General features: G+C 36.8%; 1 protein-coding gene across 2 annotated transcripts in view; it reads right to left on the minus strand.

The window, feature by feature from the left end:
* The window catches only part of LAMA2 (laminin subunit alpha 2), a 345,535-nt gene that overhangs the window by 202,646 nt on the left and 124,538 nt on the right, over nt 1–18,351 (minus strand). For both annotated transcript variants that reach the window (XM_039568097.1, XM_039568096.1), the window contains exons 7-12: nt 18,026–18,143; nt 16,160–16,338; nt 14,386–14,485; nt 5,931–6,091; nt 2,230–2,370; nt 628–801 (exon numbers count right to left, since the gene is read on the minus strand). In XM_039568097.1, coding sequence (XP_039424031.1) covers nt 628–801; nt 2,230–2,370; nt 5,931–6,091; nt 14,386–14,485; nt 16,160–16,338; nt 18,026–18,143 — 873 coding nt within the window. The remainder of the gene's footprint in view (nt 1–627; nt 802–2,229; nt 2,371–5,930; nt 6,092–14,385; nt 14,486–16,159; nt 16,339–18,025; nt 18,144–18,351) is intronic.

Below are 18,351 nucleotides of genomic sequence, written 5' to 3' on the forward strand. Positions count from 1 at the left end.
AAAAAAGAGATTTTCATGAAACAATATTAGTATTGTTAAAAAGTATGGAAGTATTGTGGATTTGGTATTAACCTGTGGGGTGTGAATATGTGTGTACATGCACACTTAGATACATGCAGACTTGAATACATGCATTAGAACTGTCACCACAGCATTTTCTGAGTTCCAGGGCAGAGAGATCCCCACACACAAGTTTCCCGACAAACACTAAAGTTTTGCAACACACCCCCACAACATCTGATACACAACCTGCATCTCTGAAAAGCAGATGAGGGAACTGGTTTTCAAAGCAGAGGACAAGGTGGGAAGAGAACAGGCCAAGCTCAACCACACACCAGCTAGTTCATTCAAAAACCAATGCTGTGAACTATCTGGACTTCTCTAACACCTGACAGCAGGTGACCAAAGAGGGCTCAAGATTAAAGGTACTTAGTTAACTTTTTCTACCTAACTTTTTGCCTCACGTGGATACTCCACACAGGTGATTCCTTTCTGCTTGCAATTTTTCTGGTCAAATAGCTAACCAATTTAATTGGTTATTAACCTCAGTTCCACCCCCCCTTCAGAGCCTTACCTTTTTTCTCAATACATACAATTAGTGTTTAGGCTGGTATCATCTGCACTTACTTTGTTGCCCAAATAAGAACTGGGTGCACTCCAATAGTAAATCTGTGGCAGTAATTTTTGCGCAATCACGTTGCTGATGCTAAGCTGCTGATGCCCATCAAATCTCTTCTGCATGGGGATAACTCTGATGAGACCTGGTAAGTCACTCAGATACCAACCATTCATGTCTTCTATCTATAATGATAGGAAGGCAAATAAATAAATAAAACTCACATTACATTAAGAATCAGGACACCAATCATTTCAATAGTCACAGCTTCTCATTCTTCCATTTTTTAAAAAACTGTTTGGGTTTAACAGCAGTGTAGGAACCATGGAAAACACAAAGTAGTAACAGAAAACACTTCTTATTGTATGTGACTGGGAGTTACAACTTCTGAGTTTGAAATAACTGCAAGTATTTGCATTCTGTGCTTCATGGCTCAGAGCAAGAAGGAAATTCTATCATACAAACATATGTGCAAGAACATACATATACAAATACTATGCAAGTTTTCAATAAATAGTATCAGTCACAGATTGTACAGAAGATGAGCTGACAAATGAATATACATTTTCTGATTGCTGTAGGCAGCATAATTTAAAATAATTTTCAATGCTAAAACCTTAAAACTTACAAGTTCAGATATACTTTTTATACTTTTATACTTTTTTTGGTGCTGGAAAGCACCAGAACTTGAATTTCTGAAATCCCATAACTAGAAATGAATCATCAGAGAAGAGCACACTGTTCATACAAGGATGGTTTCTGGAGCCTGGATACAAGCAGAACAATAAATGAGCTCAGCCATGGAATGGAAAATTTCCCAAGTTGCTGGCACGTAAATAAGAACACTAGACATATATGATGTTATTTGCAGACTTCCAGCAAAACAGTATGGCCAAAATCAGGAGCTAGTAGACCTGGAATACATTTCCCAAACTCAATCTACAGGCATGAATATGTAGCATACATCCGTTTCAGTGGAATCAGTGTCTGGGCTTTGAGAACTAATTTACAGTTTATAGTATATTTGCAGGCTAAAGACATTTTTCTACAGTACAAATAAGAACAGTAGGTTCATCTCCCTCTCACATCCTTTCCTAGGAATGCAGCATACAAAAGAAATGCATTCAAAATGCCCCCTGCAAGGCATTCCTTTTTCTTACTTAAGCTGTGTGCTGTACATTTAGTGTTTCAAAATTCTTAATTACTTCAGGTCTAGAAATTTAATAATTACCTGGAAAAGAGGTTGCCCTATGGATATGATGCATTTAACTCAGGAGTTGTTATACATGCACATTCCAGGACTGTGTTTATGCATGTGGCTTCATTTTTTATTGTTATAGCTTCTTTTGTGCTTTTCACTGTTCTAACTGCTCTATTTCAGAACTTTCTCACAAAGAAGAGAGACAAAGCTTGTAAACATTTGCTTTTGGACAGATGAAAAATATCACAGAATTGTAGAATAGCTCCAGTTGGAAGGGACCCATAAGGAACATGAACTCACATGGGGCATAATGAACATGCATGATCTTCTAATAAGAAGAAACACAGTGACAATGGTCAGTGACAACACACAAAAGCAATTATATGTACTGGTATGGTATTCTTTTTCTTACACTTCTGTAGGTAAAGTGAGAGTTAGTGCAGACGTTTGTTTTCCCAGAGCAGAAGCATTCCTCACAGCCTTCGGGATTATTTTGCTGAAGATTGAAGAAACCTGGTTTGCAACGATCACAGTTTTCTCCTTCAACGTGTTCCTGGAAAGGCACATTAGAGTATTGCTTCAGTTGTCATAGATGAGAATTAAGAGATTACTGGCTTTTTACTCTTCAGGAGGCCTCTAAAGACATTTATAGGAAAGACTTCCTTATTTATGAATGTTAGTAGCAAATCCTTTACACAATAAAAGGTACTATGTGGCTGCATGTAAATAAAAGGACAAATTTGGACATTAAAGAGTTGTCATTTTTCTTCTCTACGAATGGATATACTTTATTTCAGGGAATAATCTAATTTATATCCTTTACACTTGAGAGTCTCAGAGGGCAAGGAAGTATGGCACAATGTTATGACCTTTACAACAGCAGTATGTAGGTACGACTGATAAAATCATGCACATCCAACTGATGCAAACTACCGGTACATAGCAGTAGTCATACTAATCATTCAGAGTATCAGTTTTTTAGAGGTCTGTCATCAGTATCTGAATTCAGGATATATATGAGTGCTAAAAGGGCTGTACTTCTTTCCATTATCACATGTGTTTGCCAGCCATGCAGCCAGGTTTGCAAACGTGTACCCTGCAGAAAGACAGGCACTAAATATACGTGAGCTATTCTAAACTTAGCATTTGGTAATCATATTTTTCATAGAAAGCTCATGTTGTGCATTAAATCCCACTATCTTATGCTATAAATCAATTTGTCCTATAGGCAAAATTAAAGCCAGGTTTTCTACAAGGAATATGTTGCAAGAGGCTCATGACATGGTGCTGGCTTAGTAATTCAGTATTTTCTCCAACATAGCTCAGGAAATTTTTCCCCTTTCAGAAGTATTATGCACACTCTCTTTAACCCTGGAGACAGCTCTCTGTGGTATGCACACAGGAGCAATCTGTTGGCTCAGCATCAGCGGAGAATGAACACCTCATAAAAACCCTGCCTACACTGTGTAGTCTAGGATAGCTCAAAATACACAGCTCCAAAGTAAATTCACTGAAAGCCATTTGATAGCCTCCTGGTTAAGATGTGGCCAAGATGGAAGAAGCAGGGCAAAGCAGGTAGAGGTATAGGGAAAAGTGATAGAGAATGCATGAATCAAGAGAAAATAGAGACAGTGTGCAGGAAGGGGCAATGACCAGCAAAAAGGGAGATACAATAAAAATGTAGTAAGGTTTTTCACCACTAATTTTACAGTAACAATATGTGTAGCAAAGTATCTTTGCTCTGTCTCTACTGCTGTGCTCTATACTCCTCTTCAATAATATGGAGACTATTAAACAAACCACAAGTGTCTTTAATAAAACTCTTAAGTTATCAGTCAATTACATTTAACTTCAACATCTCATTAATCTCAAGACTGGCATTTTTACACTTTCACCAGAAATCTTGGGATTTATCAATTCATATTACTGCCATAGGTATGTCAAAATCAACTGGTTACTCATGCTTCATGTGCAAAGTAATGAGGGCACCATCTGGGCACAGAGATACTCTCACTCATTATTTAAGAAACTAGAATTACGAACACCAGTCCCAAAAGTTTCATACCATGTTGATATGCTTAGTGTATGCAGAGTGGGAAAAGGAAAATAAAAAGAGAGCTCCAAAGCAAATGTGTTTAAATGCAAAGTTGCCCACTCTGCAGTCACAAACATCATCTATGAGTAAAACCTATAGAATTCTATTGAGTAGGCAGCAAATTCAGTGAATAATAGATAAATAAAAATCAGAGTTGGAAAGGAGATCTAACCTATTCTTCAGCAAATAAAACAATGTTTCTGCAACCCCATGTATTTCTCAATACTTTTCAGTGCAGTATTAAGCTATCCACAGATGAGACTTTGACGACATACATTCATAAAGTTGCAATAATTAAGGAAAAAAGGCCTTTATAGTTGCCCCCCCGTTCTGTATTTTAGTTTACTCTAGTTAATGTGATAAAGATAACAATCTAACGCCCACTTAGTTGCATTTTGCTGCTTACAGTAAGAACTGCTTTTCAGCTATTTCCTTTACAAGAAAACTATCTTTAGCAAATTTACAGCTCATCATAGGTAATTGAAAGATGTGATTAAAAGAAGGGAAGCATTTTTCCTAAGACCTGCTATTAACCAGACGTCCCACTTTATTCTTCATATGGAGCATAACTAATCTGATGATTTCAGTGTCCCTTTGACCATACTCTGCTTTGATTTTAATTTGAAGATTGCTAGTGAAAATAAATGTGTATGCATCTGTCTCTCAGCTATCTACAAAAAGTATCATTTTTCTCCCACAAGCACTTAAAAAGGGACTGGAGGAGCACAAAGAAGACAAAAGATGAACAATGAGGGAAAAGTGCATATAATGAGAACTCTCTGGAATAGGAACAATTATTTCTATTCCTTAATTGTTCATTTTGGTCTGCGTGTACTAACAGGTCATGGCTTTACTTCAATAACATTGTAAGAGTCATTAAGCAATAGTTATCTGGTATTTAGCATAATACACCTTCATCAAAGCTCAATTCCAAGCCAGAACACAGCAAAATCACCCTTTTATAATCTTCTAGACTTGATGGCTAAGTAATTAGAAATGTGATATTGATGATCTTATTTCTGACAGAAAGCACGTGGCTGCTACATAAAGTGAGGATAAGGTTAATTCTCTAAGTAGATTTCAGTGCTATTCAGCTGTCAAACCAGGGCTTTGTGTGTGTCCGCAGCATGAGATTGAAGCATTTTTTGCACATTCCTGTATTTAAGATGTCATATAAGTATTTTTAAATTCTCATTTGTGACTAATTCTGTTAATGAAATTTTGGAAGGGAATTCCCACAAGTACAGTACAGAAAAATTGATCCACAGTACAGTAAGCTGTCCTTTGGGCATATTCATGGTCACTCACTAGACTGTGACTTAGAAAGCACAACCATTTCTAAAGCTTTTCTTACAGCTAGGTATTTTGTAAGTGGATACATGTGCTTTAAAATGCTTTTCATTTCAATATAATATCAAGACATAGTTTGATGGAGGTACACAATGGCACACAGAGAAAAATGCTCTTAAATATTCTTCCCAGAAATTAAGAAATGCTTCCTACAGAAAGGATAGATTTTGGTTTTTTAAACATTAGAGATTTCTAAACAACCATCCTAAGGCAGGAAAGAATGCCATATATCAGTAATGAGTACTCCTAAAAGGCAACTTTCTTGTTTTAATAGATCATCTGTTCACTTCATTTTCTCTTTTTGAGTGACATTTATGGGTTACTTTTAGAATCCACAATACTGTAAACATAATTTCTGAGTAGATAAGGATGGAGTTTGAAACAAATGATGCACAGATTTCTTAAGTATCCGTTCATTACAGATTTCTAAGGACTTGTATGACTGGCAGCAAGCTCCTAGGTAACTATGTTGATTGCAGTGAGTTCTGAGATGACACAAGACTACCTAAGATATTACAGGACCAAGAACAAGTGTTCTGTGAGAAGTGGCTAACATAGATACTAACAGAGCTAGGTAGACCAGTGGAATGCTCTGGCATAAAAAAAAGAGCATTAATTGCAGTATCATCAATATCTTTCTATGGCTCAGAAGAATTTGACATCCATACCTTGCAGATGCAGGGACCTATGCAGGGGTCATCATTTTCACTGCCCTCGAGGGAGCAGTTGCAGGGCAGGCACTCAGGATATCCTGTATAACCCAAGGCACATTGACTGCAGCTTTCTCCTGCATAGCCGGTCTTGCAGTGACAGAAACCAGGCAACAAATCTACGAGAAGAGGGAGAAAACATGAGATATATTTCATTTTTCATTATTATTGTCAGATATATGTGTTACAGTGCTCAAAGCAACACCTTTGGTAGGTTTAACACTAGGGTGTTTACTGTTGCTCACACCACCATCTATTTAACTCAGAGTCATCTGAGAGAGATGTAAGAATGAACAATGTAAGAATAGGGCATGTATACAGTGATTTGAATTCTGAGCTTCCAGAAATCTGCGTATTAGAAATCTTGAAAATTGAAACTTATCCCTGCTTCCTTGGATCTAACAGTCCCTGAAAACCTTCTCTTCCATTATATTCATCTAAAGACCTTTCAACATGCTTTTACTTTCAGAATCCATAAGGCTCCCTAGCAGGGAGTTCCACATTTAGCCTTGTATAGTGTGAAAGAAAACACACTGATGTGTGTTAAATCTCTGTTTACTGCCATCTAATAGTCATATCATAGAAAAGAGCAAGTAACCATTCACTTTATCCATGTCATCTGTGATTTCAATATACCTCTCATATCCTACATGACATTTTTATTTCATATGCCACAAATTCCTAAACCTACTCAATACCTCTACAGAGAAACTGCTTGGTGTGGCCAAAAACCTCTGTTGTTCTTCTCTGCACTGTTTCCAGTTCTAATAAATTTCTTAAGAAGGGAGTGCATAGTGTAGACTGGTTTGGTTGGTTTTTCTGATGATTTTTTTTCAGTTGTTTTTTAAAAAACAGTCACATTTCCTTAGGCCCTGTTGATGTTTTTGACCACGGCTGAGACACAACTGAGTTGACAGACCTGAGGCACAGTCCGAGGTAATTCCAAGAGCTGTTTCACAACCCGTAGTGCCTAATTCAGAAATCACTGTAATCACTGTACAAGTAGAACTACTTTTCTCAGTGTTCTACTTTTTCTGTAATTGCTACAAAAATTCATCATTTATTTTACTACCCAGCCACTGACTATCTTGAAATCCTTCTGAACATTTTGCAGTTCTTTCATTTTTCTATGCTGAAAGATTTTGTACTTGCTAACTTTGTCACCTTCCTACTCATCCCTTCTCCAGGTTAAATATGAATATTTCCAACGATTCATATTGATCATCACTGTGAAAATGGTCCATTTATTCTTTCAACCAAGTACTAAGCCATGAAAGAACCTTTTCTCCTTATACTATTACACTTTCTTTTGTGGATTTTGGTAAAAGATCTTGTCAAAACCTTTTGAAAATCAAAATACAATATTAATCAAATGAGCCTTTGTTCACATATTCATTTAATCTTTCAAACATATTTATAAGGCAGACTGTCCTCTACATAAAACCCCTGGTCTTGAGTTTTGCCCATTTTTGCCACATTTCAGAAATGGTATAAATCATTTATTGTATGTGATTTGCTTGGAACAGAAACCAGACTTCCTGATTCTAGTTTCTTGGAACACTCTTTCTTTTGGATAAACAGTGTCTATTTAAAATTAATTTCTGTTTTTAAAAATATTATAAGCTATATATAATGCCTCAAGCAACTCAATTTTCAACTACTCAATTCATCCTGAAGCCATGGATAAATATGCTACATGCCTGACAAATTTTGATTCTGCATTATCAGCTTGCTTTAAACCTGACACTTCTGTTTGAGGCAGTTCTTCTGACTTGTCCCCATGAACAAAGACTCCCAAGTGGGAAATTCCCTGAGCTACTCCATTCACTGTTAAAAAGAATTATTATAGCTTTTCTGCTGTGTCCCTTTCTTTCTTGAGGTGTCCATTTATATCTTGATTACACCTAAGCCATTATTTAACTCCTACTGCATTTGCATCTCTAGCAGTCTGATTCTGATTTATCTGAATAAGGACTTCTTAGCAATATCTAAGTATTTTGTAAATTATTCCTTGAAATATGTGTACTTATTATTAAGAGTGACTTTCTAGAATCTGTCACAATTTATATTCTTTTCTATTATCCTCAGTTGGAAATAACTTCTGATTTTCAGTGAGTTTCTTTTTATTGTTTAAATAGATTTTTTTAGCTTAATGGCATTGCTTGAATAATTTTGAACCAGAGAAATGCATCTTCTCTGAATGTCTAATATGCAGTCTATAATCCCTAAGCTTGCCATTAGCAGTCTTGGATTGTTCATTTTTATTTTCCTTTTATAGGTTTCCTTGTTTTGATTAAGTTGTTTTTCAGGGAGGCTTTCTCATTCCTACAAGAATGTTGAATTTGACTGCCATTCAGGAGGAGAGTTTTAAAACAGTCCCTCATGCATAAATCCAGAGGTGCTTCTCCTTTTTATGGCTTCTCTAACTAGCTATTTGAAGAAGCAGCCACCTACAGGAGTCTTAAATTACATTATCTATTAATCTATACAGAGGTGAAATTCAATCTGTCTACTCTAACCTTGCAGCCTCTTTGATCTCCTGTAGCACATCATTAATGACTGTCACCTTCTTGATCTGTCCTAATTATATACAGAATTTCAGTGCATGAAATTTCTGTTACTTACTATCTCAAAGTGATGTGCTCCATGGGTTTTGATGCCTTTGGCTCAGCTGATTCTCAAATTTCTGAGTTATTCTCCTCTCAAACAGCTACCATCAAGGCCCCACAGCACAGCAGGCCACAAGCTCCTGTAATCTGGGTCAATACATCCTAACTGGACAATCTGGAACAGAGAAACTTTTGTTCCTTCCAGATGAAAATACCCAGCTATACTCCAGGGTTCAGCAGTAAAAGACAGGCAAGTCTACTCTTTAGATGTGAGCCCATCTCATTTGAAAGCTTCAGGAACTGATATCTCACAAATGAAGTCTCAGCAAGCTCAAATTCAATTACATGTCTCAGTATGGAACTCCCAAATGGTCATTTAAATCTACAGTCTCTCCTCCATTGCCCACTTTGTCCATTTTTTTTTAGCTCCCCAACAAGAACCATCCCTTCTCCTGCTCTTCCATTCTATGCAGTTATTGAAAACTCTACTGTCACCAGCCCGGCCTGCCCCATTCTTACACAGCAGTCAGAGGTATGGATAACCTCAGCAGAGCACTTATCAGCACACCTCACACTCCACATGAGAGAGAGGAAGGCAGGAGACTGCTACCTGTCATACACTCTTCCAGCTCTCACGCTTGCTGATACAGTTACTCTGTGTACTTGATTTGGCTCCATGCCTTCTTTCATTTACAGCCCTTGCGAGATCTCAGCTCTCCCTGTGTTACACGGCGTGTAAATTCCTCGCAGTGTCCACTGGTTATTTTTGATGAGGCTGCTGTAGTGCATCTTTAATGTACATTATGCCAACAGTCTAACGAAATTTCAGTTTAGGACAGATGTTTCAGGTCTGCCTCATTTCTGTTGTAATTAACTGGTATTTCAGAAGAAGGACATCTTTTGCTTTCGGTCTATGACTTCATAGGTCTTGTTTGAATGGGGCTTTATTTGATGCAGATATTATTATTCCCTATTTTCTCCCTGCATATTATCAGTTTCTGTCCTTTCAGCATACAGGGGCTTTGAAAATGCACCCTAGCGGATGAGTCATCTTGAAATATGAGTTTTACCAGTTAGTTTTTACCTAGCCTAGCAGTCTTTCAAAACTGCACAAAAATAAATGCGTGCAAAAGCATGCACCAGACCCTTAAAAAACCCTGCGATCCTAAGACTGGCCTCCTGTCATTTTCACTCCTGTTCAACAGCATATAAATTTCAAAAATAATTTCATGGGAGTCAGTGGGACTGCTTGCTGCGCAAAGTACTACAAAGCCTGAATAAAGATCAAGATGTCTAGATCTTACTTATCCTAAAATGTCTGAGGACACTTTTCAGCAAAAATAAACATCTGTCATTGGCATTATATTGTACATAAAGAAGGAATAGGAGAAAAAATGATAGCATGCCCTGAAGACTGAGCCACAAAACTCTTCCAGGTTCCAAACCTCTCAGTTCTTGCAGGTGCTTAAAAGCCAAGTAAAATGGCTATTTGTTAAAATCTAGCCATTAGAGCTTGAAATAAGAGTACTGATTCACGGAGAAAACCCTAATTACTGGAGTTGAGAGTAGTTCTAAATGGTTGGACCTTCACTTCTGTATGGAAAACTGCAATATCAGCAATGGTCAAGTTTAGCTATTATTAGGATGAATTGAATACAGGTGGAAAAGTTCAGTTTTAAAATTATTGCCTTGCAGTTACCAAACCTAGAGGCTTTTTCATCAGTTTATTTTATGATTGATCCCAAGTCCTCTTTTTTATATTGCTCACTAACATACGATATAGGATTGCTGTGAAAGAATATTTTAAAAGCATTCTTGAAGACTCAAAACCAAAACTACACTTTACAAGCTAGAATAGTAATATTTGATTCTAGAATATTGACTGAGACACATGAGGACAAAGTTATACTATGCTGATCAAAATGGAAATTATACACACTTAATATACAACAAGATTTTTTTCTTTCCTGAAACAATGAATGCTACATTAAAAAGCAGCTTCTCTATGCCCTGCTCTTATCTAGCAAAACCTGATTATGACTACAGGATGCAGTTATTTAAATCCTCCTGATGCATTTCATCAATGCACCACAGTTATTATAGTATTTGCTACAATTTTCCATTTTAATTGCTGCTTACCTACTGTACTCAAGAACACAGAATGTACAGCTCCAGCTTTATTTTACTTTAGAACTGTTCAGAAGATTATATCCCCAGTGATATTCCTTACTATCGTATTTCCATTGTAGTTTAATGTCTTTTACTTTCTCAAAGCATTTACTTAACACACATTTAAAAAGCATATTCCCATCCTACACCAAGCAAATAATTTATCCTCAAACAACTAGCCAGCAACTCCTAAGATGTATTTCAACCCACCCAGAGTGTTCCTTCTGGTTCACTAGTGAATAGATAGATTCCTTCAGACAGATCCTGCTTTCCAGCCTTTCCTTTATGAACACTCACCAGTGCTTCAAACCCAACTGCTACGCAGGGTGAGCAGTATGCAGCAAGAAGAATTTTATCAGTGTACACAAATGTGAGAGAGGAAAAAAGGGAAGAAGTGATCTGCTTTCAGAATAGTTTTTGGCTAAAAGTTGTATCCAGACTCACTCGTGATTCTAAAACAACCACTTCTGTTACCACAACAATCTTTTCTTAAAAGAAATACTAGAAAGGCTTTTCCTTTCAACTGGCATTATTGTGTCTTTTTTGTTGAATAAGGCATTACAGTCACAAATACGTGACTGGTTCAAGAGCTATAAACAAACATAATGTGCAAGAAGTAAACAGTTTTCCTAATGTGTCGGAACCTTATTTAGTACAAGAAGTAAAAACAAACGCAAATTAACAGTAAGAACAAAGAGCAAAGAACAAGACCATTGCAGGCAGAATAGCTATGACGCCCAGATATTTGTAGAGCTGGCTTATTTTTGTTGTTGAGGTCTTAAAATAGGCAAATAATAAGATAAATATATATATCAAAATTATCCTCTGGCCATTGTCTAGACAGTGCAGTGTCCACTTGTCACTAGACTTCCAAGACTGGGCACGACACAGACAACTGAGAACAAATGCATGGACTACTTTGGGGAGGGAATTCAATATATGATGGTAGTTACCTAAACATTCATGCTTGTCACATATGTGTTCAAACACACAATAAGCTATACAGTAAATAACTTGGAAACAGAAGACATCAATGGGTTTTTAAAAGGAGTAAATGAAAAAAATTAATTCATGTGTTACAAACAGCTGATTCAACAGAAATTAAGAATACTCTAACATGCTCAAAAGCAACAGGCCTCCAACCAACTGCATCAGCATGAGTTAAGTTTCAGGAAGATGAGGAGAAGCTGGTTACAGTCAGGACAGAAAAAGATGAGAGTTTTCATTTTGTGAGGAGAACAAAAGAACTCTGGTTCTTTGTACTGGAGAAACTAAAGCATTCAACAGTTTCTTGGAATGCCTGGGGCCAGATGTGCAGGACTGTCTACTTGCAATAAAAGTAAAAGGTGGCAAAACATTAAAAGATAATCCAATTTTGGAGATGTTATCTTCAACATGTTAGCATGACATGTTTCTTGATTTTCTAGAAAGACACAGTTAATGTTCCAAACAGGAGTTTTAATTCTCTTCTTAGAGAGATTCAAAAATGAGGCAAGAGAAGAATTTGCCAGAAAGAAGATCAGAGCACTAAAAAGGCAGAAGGAGACATAACAAGGTGTCAAAGCATGGTACCACCTTGTCAGATTTAAAAAGTGTAAGCAGATTTAGAAAGCAACTTTGAGATGGTTTAGATCTGTTGAATGCTCAGATGCATAAGACATTTTGAGAGCTCCTAAGGACACCATTACTGACAATCAAAGAAGATGGAAAAATGTCTCTATCTTTTTGCTTCCCTCTTCTTGTGAGAGAGGAGCTGTCAGCCTGTTAAGTGCTGATCAGCTGCCAGGCCCGAGGAGGATGACCCGCACCAGGGGCCAGCAAAGGTGTGAAAAGAGAGACTGCAGCAGCGACAGGAGTGAGAGAGCAAGCAGCTGCATAACATGCAAGTGGGACATCACATTTTTTTGAATTAATCATTCCCCATCTTAAAATCACAATCTGAGAGGTTCTTTTGTTGCACTGTCATCTGTAACCTGTTTAATCTCACCCACAGGCTTGGTACAGACATTGCAGAGTCTTGCTGTGTTTTTGCCAGCTTTGGGATTCATCCTCTTTTCTGCTCGTACTGTCTCTCACTGCTCTGGGTATCCATGCCCAGATGCTGGCAGTGGGGAGAGGGCTGCAGAGGAGCCTCTGCGAGAAAAAGAACGGGGCTGCTCTGTGCCAGACACAGCCAGGTCCCAACAGGGTGCACAGCTAAGCACCTCAGCCAGCCAGGTCAGAGAATGGAGAAGGGGAAGGAGAAGCTCCAGAGCAGATATACTTCTGCAGCTCTAGGCTGGAGCAGATATCCACACTCCAGCCCATGAAGGAAAAGTTGGATGTTTCTTGAAGGAACTACATCCCATGGAGAACCACTGGCAGAGAAATTTTTTTCGTGATGTAGGCCCATGGAAAACACCCACCCTGGAGCTGGGGAAAAGTGTGAGGAGGAAGAAGTGTCAGAAGGAACTGTTATGACCACTGTTATGACTCCTGCTCACCATCACTTGTGGTAGTGAGGGAGGAGATAGAGGAGGAGTCTGGAATAAAGAAGTGAGGTTGAGTCTGGAGGGAAAAAAAAAAGAAGGTGGGGGAAGAGGAGTATTTTTAATTTTTGTCTTTGCTTATCACTATCTGAATCTATTTCAATTGGTAATAAGGTAAATTAATTTTACCCAAGTAAAGTCTATTTTGCCCAGGACAATAATTGGCAAATGATTTCCTGGTCTTTACTTTGGCCCATGAGCTGCCTCATCTTATGTTCTGCCCCTGTCCTGCCGAGAACGGCAGTGAGAGAGTGGCTGGGGTGGACAGCTGCAGCCAGCCAAGATCAACCCACCAGAGATATCACTGGGACAGTAAATCAGTATCATTTTATTGAACTGATGCAATCAGTACATGGTTATTACATAGATTTTATACCTTTGGGCCCTGTCTTTGCATCTCTGCCATGGTGCTTTTATGTTCTATTGATCTCTATTGTAAAGGATTGCTACATCTCATCAATAGGTTGTAATTAGCCCAATTTATACACCTCTTAAGAACTGACCTAGAGTTTTGTTATCTTCCTACAATATTTTCAGATGTTTTACAATGAAAGAACCAAAAAGTATGGCAATTCATTGTTTTCAAAGCCCAATTAACAGTTTATTGTCTTTGTGAACACAGCTTTTGCAGAGCTATGGTAAGCATCTTGCTATCCTATATGAATAATACAGAAAGCAAATAAATACCTTTCAAGAATAATTTTTAGATTTCAAATGGAAATATGCTTAGATAGGAAAATATATTAAAATATATTAAAACATTATTGTTGCATGAGTTGTAATCTCTGTAAAAGAAGAAAGCTCTTTAATTTTAATGCCAAAATTCTTCAATATTTTCCACTGGGAATATTCTTCCAAACATACACAAGTTTCCCAGCCATGAATCTGAAAGAAGCCTCAGCAAATTGGGAATATGAGTTTCAAAAAAAAAAAAAAAACCATGCCATTGGATTACTGTTTGCATGAGTAAAATTTTAAAAAACCCACAACAAACCAAAATCAACCCTTTTTTTTTTTTCTTGTTAAAGATATCAAAAATGTGATTCAGCTTTTCTTTGACCATTGCTGATCTTCATCTTTAATATGCCTGTATTTGAGGGATCTTACCTCCTTCCATATGTTTCTCATCCTTGACACAAGTATCATTTAAAGACCCATTTGGATCACAGGAACACGGCTGGCATGGATTTGGGTTATCTGGCAGTACCTACAAAAATAAAGATTTTAGAAGGAAAAAACCTTACCTTCAATAATTGGAAACTTTTATTTACATCTTAAATAAAAAGTAGGAGAGAACGACTTCTGTGTAGGTGGCTTACACTTTAGCAAAAATGGGACAGCTGATAAACTTAGTCCATGCATACTATGACAAGAAGAAAAGGCCTCAGATTGCACCACAGATTGGATATTATGGAAAAGTTTCTTCAGAGAAAGGGTTGTCAAACATTGGAATGGACTGCCCCAAAAAGTGGTAGTCACCATCCCTGAAGGCATTTAAAATATGTGTAGATGTGGCACTTAAGGAATTGTTTAGTGGTGGACTTGGCAGTGTTAGGTTAAAGGTTGGATAAGAGGTCCTTTCCAACATAAATGATTCTAGGTTCTGTGATTCTATTAAAGCTACATTTTGGATTTTTATTTAGAAATATGTTGTGACTTAGATCTAAATATGTTTTCAACTAAAAAAATACAAGGTGTAGAGGTTGTAACAGAACCTTATATAATTAAACTCAAAAACTGCAATGAAGTAGATTTTAAGCATTTACTTCCTAAAGTAATATTGACAAGTAGATCAGTTGCTCTGGTCAACATGATTCAAAAAACTAACTAAAGTTAGCTAGTCAGTAAGAGAGCCAAAAAGTAACTGAAGAAAAGTGAATATTAAACCATGGAACAATTTCCTTTTGTTCTTGAAAGGTTACCTCAACCAAACTCAAACCTTGGTCAAATATCAAACTAGGAATATAAATTAGAAGTTGTGCACGAACTAGGTACATACATATACTATAAACATGCTATACCAACACACATATATGTATCAAATTCCTTTTAGTTGGATGATAACTTGATTCAGAGGGAAAAATCAAGTGCCCTACTGCTGAAGAAATCAGTTCTCAGTACTCCTTTTCTTAAGTTCTAAGGCTAAATCCAGTCTATCAGGGAAAACGTAATTACTGCTATTTGCTGATGTTTTCTATGTTTGAAGATTGAACACCAATCAGACTAAGGGCCATTATTTACCCAACTGAAAATATACAGATGAAATATAAGCAATTCAAGCACACACTAATAGTGTAGCTGTCTAAAGCACAGGAATGACCCATATTGACAGTACAACCTAATATAAGATTCAACTTTTGACAGCTTCCACTTAGATGAAAATACAGTCTTATATGATGAAATACAAAAAACAATTTCCAGTGCACTGAAATTTAAAGACATTCATGAAACACTATAGAATTTCAGTGGCTATTAATTCTACACTACATTTTAAAAACAGAAATTACAGTCTCTCTTTGATCAATATCAAATATAGCAGTATTTCTTTGAACTTTGATAACAAAACTTGAAATTCATTACTGAGGCAAAAGTTCTGTTTACAGGACCACATCCTCCTTTAAATTAGATTGAAATACTAGCTGGGGGCCATGACCTCAAGTGCATGCCTTCAGATCAACACAATTCACTTTCCTATTTCTGTGAGCGTTAACTTTTATACTTTTCCAGCTGTGAAAAGCAGCTGCTGCACCATCAGATTTAGAAGTTAACCTTCACAAAATGGCACTCCAAACTCTTTTTAATAACGTAAGCTGTTGCCCTGCTGCAGTGATGGTTTGAACACCGGGCTTTGCGGCGAAGGGACGAGGGAGCAGGCGTTTACCCCTTTTGGCCTGAAGTAGCCGTCAGCACAGGTCTCGCAGTTTATGCCACTGGTGTAGCCCGAGCAATTCACACACACTCCTCCCCCAATGTACTCTCCATGGATATTCAAACTCTGATTTCTGTCTGCCACATCCTGATCGTAGTAGCACTCCTCAGTCTTCCCATGACAGTTGCATGCTAAAAGAAAAAGGAAGTATTAGCAAATACTTTCCCACTGGAGATGCCCCACAGTTACTGAGGTATTAAAAAGAGTCATTCAACATTTTACCTTTGGTCCTGTGTATATTGTAACCAAAAGCACATCCAAACATTAATTTACTGCTTCATTTGTGAAAGGCAATGTGGTCCCATTACAAACACAGCCTGAAATTCTGTATGTTGTATTTTTTTCCTCAATATTTTATCTTGGGGAATACAGAAGTTGACAGACACAGTCTAATTATGATGTTCCTGGTTTGTTTTAGGTTGTTTGATTTCTTTTCTGTTTAAATTGATAGCTGAGAAACCTTTTGACGGTTGCATACACATATGGTTCATGAGAGGGTCATCTAAACTAAAATACAAGAGGAGTTGTAAGGAAAGCAGCAGAATGGTATGAATAAGTTAAAATAATTCAAATAGAAGCTGAAAGACATCCTAAAAACATCTGACTTGCACATATGCATATAAGAACTGGGGCAGAACAAAGGGATTCCCAATCTTAAATCTTCTTTTGACATTTGTATCTGAACTCTAGACTTCAGGTCCAAATACAGGAAAGATAATCTAATAATCTGTTGCACTGAAAACAAGGTAGCTCACTGTCCCTTTCCCCGTGATATTAAAACATTAATTTCATCATAAAAAGAAATTCAAAGCTTGTCAACATTGTGGGGAGGCATTCTCCTTACATCTGAACCAGATCCCAGGGAACTGTTTCCACCATGACAATACAACAATTCACTGACAGTTGAACAGGGTGTAAGCACCTCTTAAATATTAAACACAAAATTAAATGTATCCTGATTTCATTCCAGAATGCATTCTCAGTGCAGACATAGCCCCAGCTAAAACAAAGATGTCTGTGACCAAAGTTTACAGGACACAAGTAAGCAATGGCTACTTGTAATATGGGCACATCTGTTCCTTTTTATTTATTTTTAATCACTCATGGTAAAATTATAGCTGAAATCCTACAACTGAATAAACACTTAGTGTAATGGAGCATTAGATTTTATTATATTCAGAAATATAAGTGGTATGTGACCTTTGGAAGTAAGATGTTGAAGTTCAGTTATAACTACCCTTATTACAATAAATCTGAAAATTAAATTCCCACCCTGTGGGAAGTTGATATTTCAAGCTATGTTTTCATTCCATGTTGGAAAACTAGATACATTGTATTTTCTTTTTTAAAAAATCAGACACTCAGCATGCATTTTGATCATACAAAAATATTTTGTTTCAGCAAGGATGAACATTATGACATATAAAAGTGCCATTTATACAAAAATCATGCTGTTAAAGTTTAATATCATGAAAAATCTGTAAAAAGATTTTTTTACTTACCAGGATATAGCCCTGTTATTTTAAAAAAACAAAACTATCATGATTATAAAAACTACACTTTTTTTTCATATAGTATTCCCCAAATATCACCATGTTACAATAAAATACTCTGAGTTCAATAAAACCACAATTCTACATGTGATTTTTCTGCTAAGCCTTTTGAGTCAATCTAATTAAATTAATAACATCACATCAAATGTTATTCATAAACAAGTGTGGTTAGAAATCAAATTAACTGCAAAATCATGTAGGACCCAATTTCAGTTTTCAGTAGCTGTTGCAATAAATTTTCTCTTTTGTACTGCTTTCAACTTACGTTCACATTCATGCTTATGCAGAAGAGTGCCAGCATGCCAAGGCTTTTGATGGAAACCAGGACAACATTGATCACATGTCTCTCCGCATGTGTTGTGCTCACACTGACAGACGGATTTCTAATTTAAAACAAAAACAAATATTTACACAATGTGATGATTTGAAGAATCTGTCCACGTACATAATATGCATTCCAGTTCAAATTATGAAAACATTAAGAATGGCTCTACCCTGTAATTCCTTTGTTTATTAATTTTTATTCATTTATGTATCCTGCATTCACCAAGCATGTTTAACTTCTATAGCTCTATTTGAAGAAGACAGCCA

Source organism: Corvus cornix, chromosome 3, assembly GCF_000738735.6.
Source record: "Corvus cornix cornix isolate S_Up_H32 chromosome 3, ASM73873v5, whole genome shotgun sequence".
Classification (NCBI taxonomy): domain Eukaryota; kingdom Metazoa; phylum Chordata; class Aves; order Passeriformes; family Corvidae; genus Corvus; species Corvus cornix.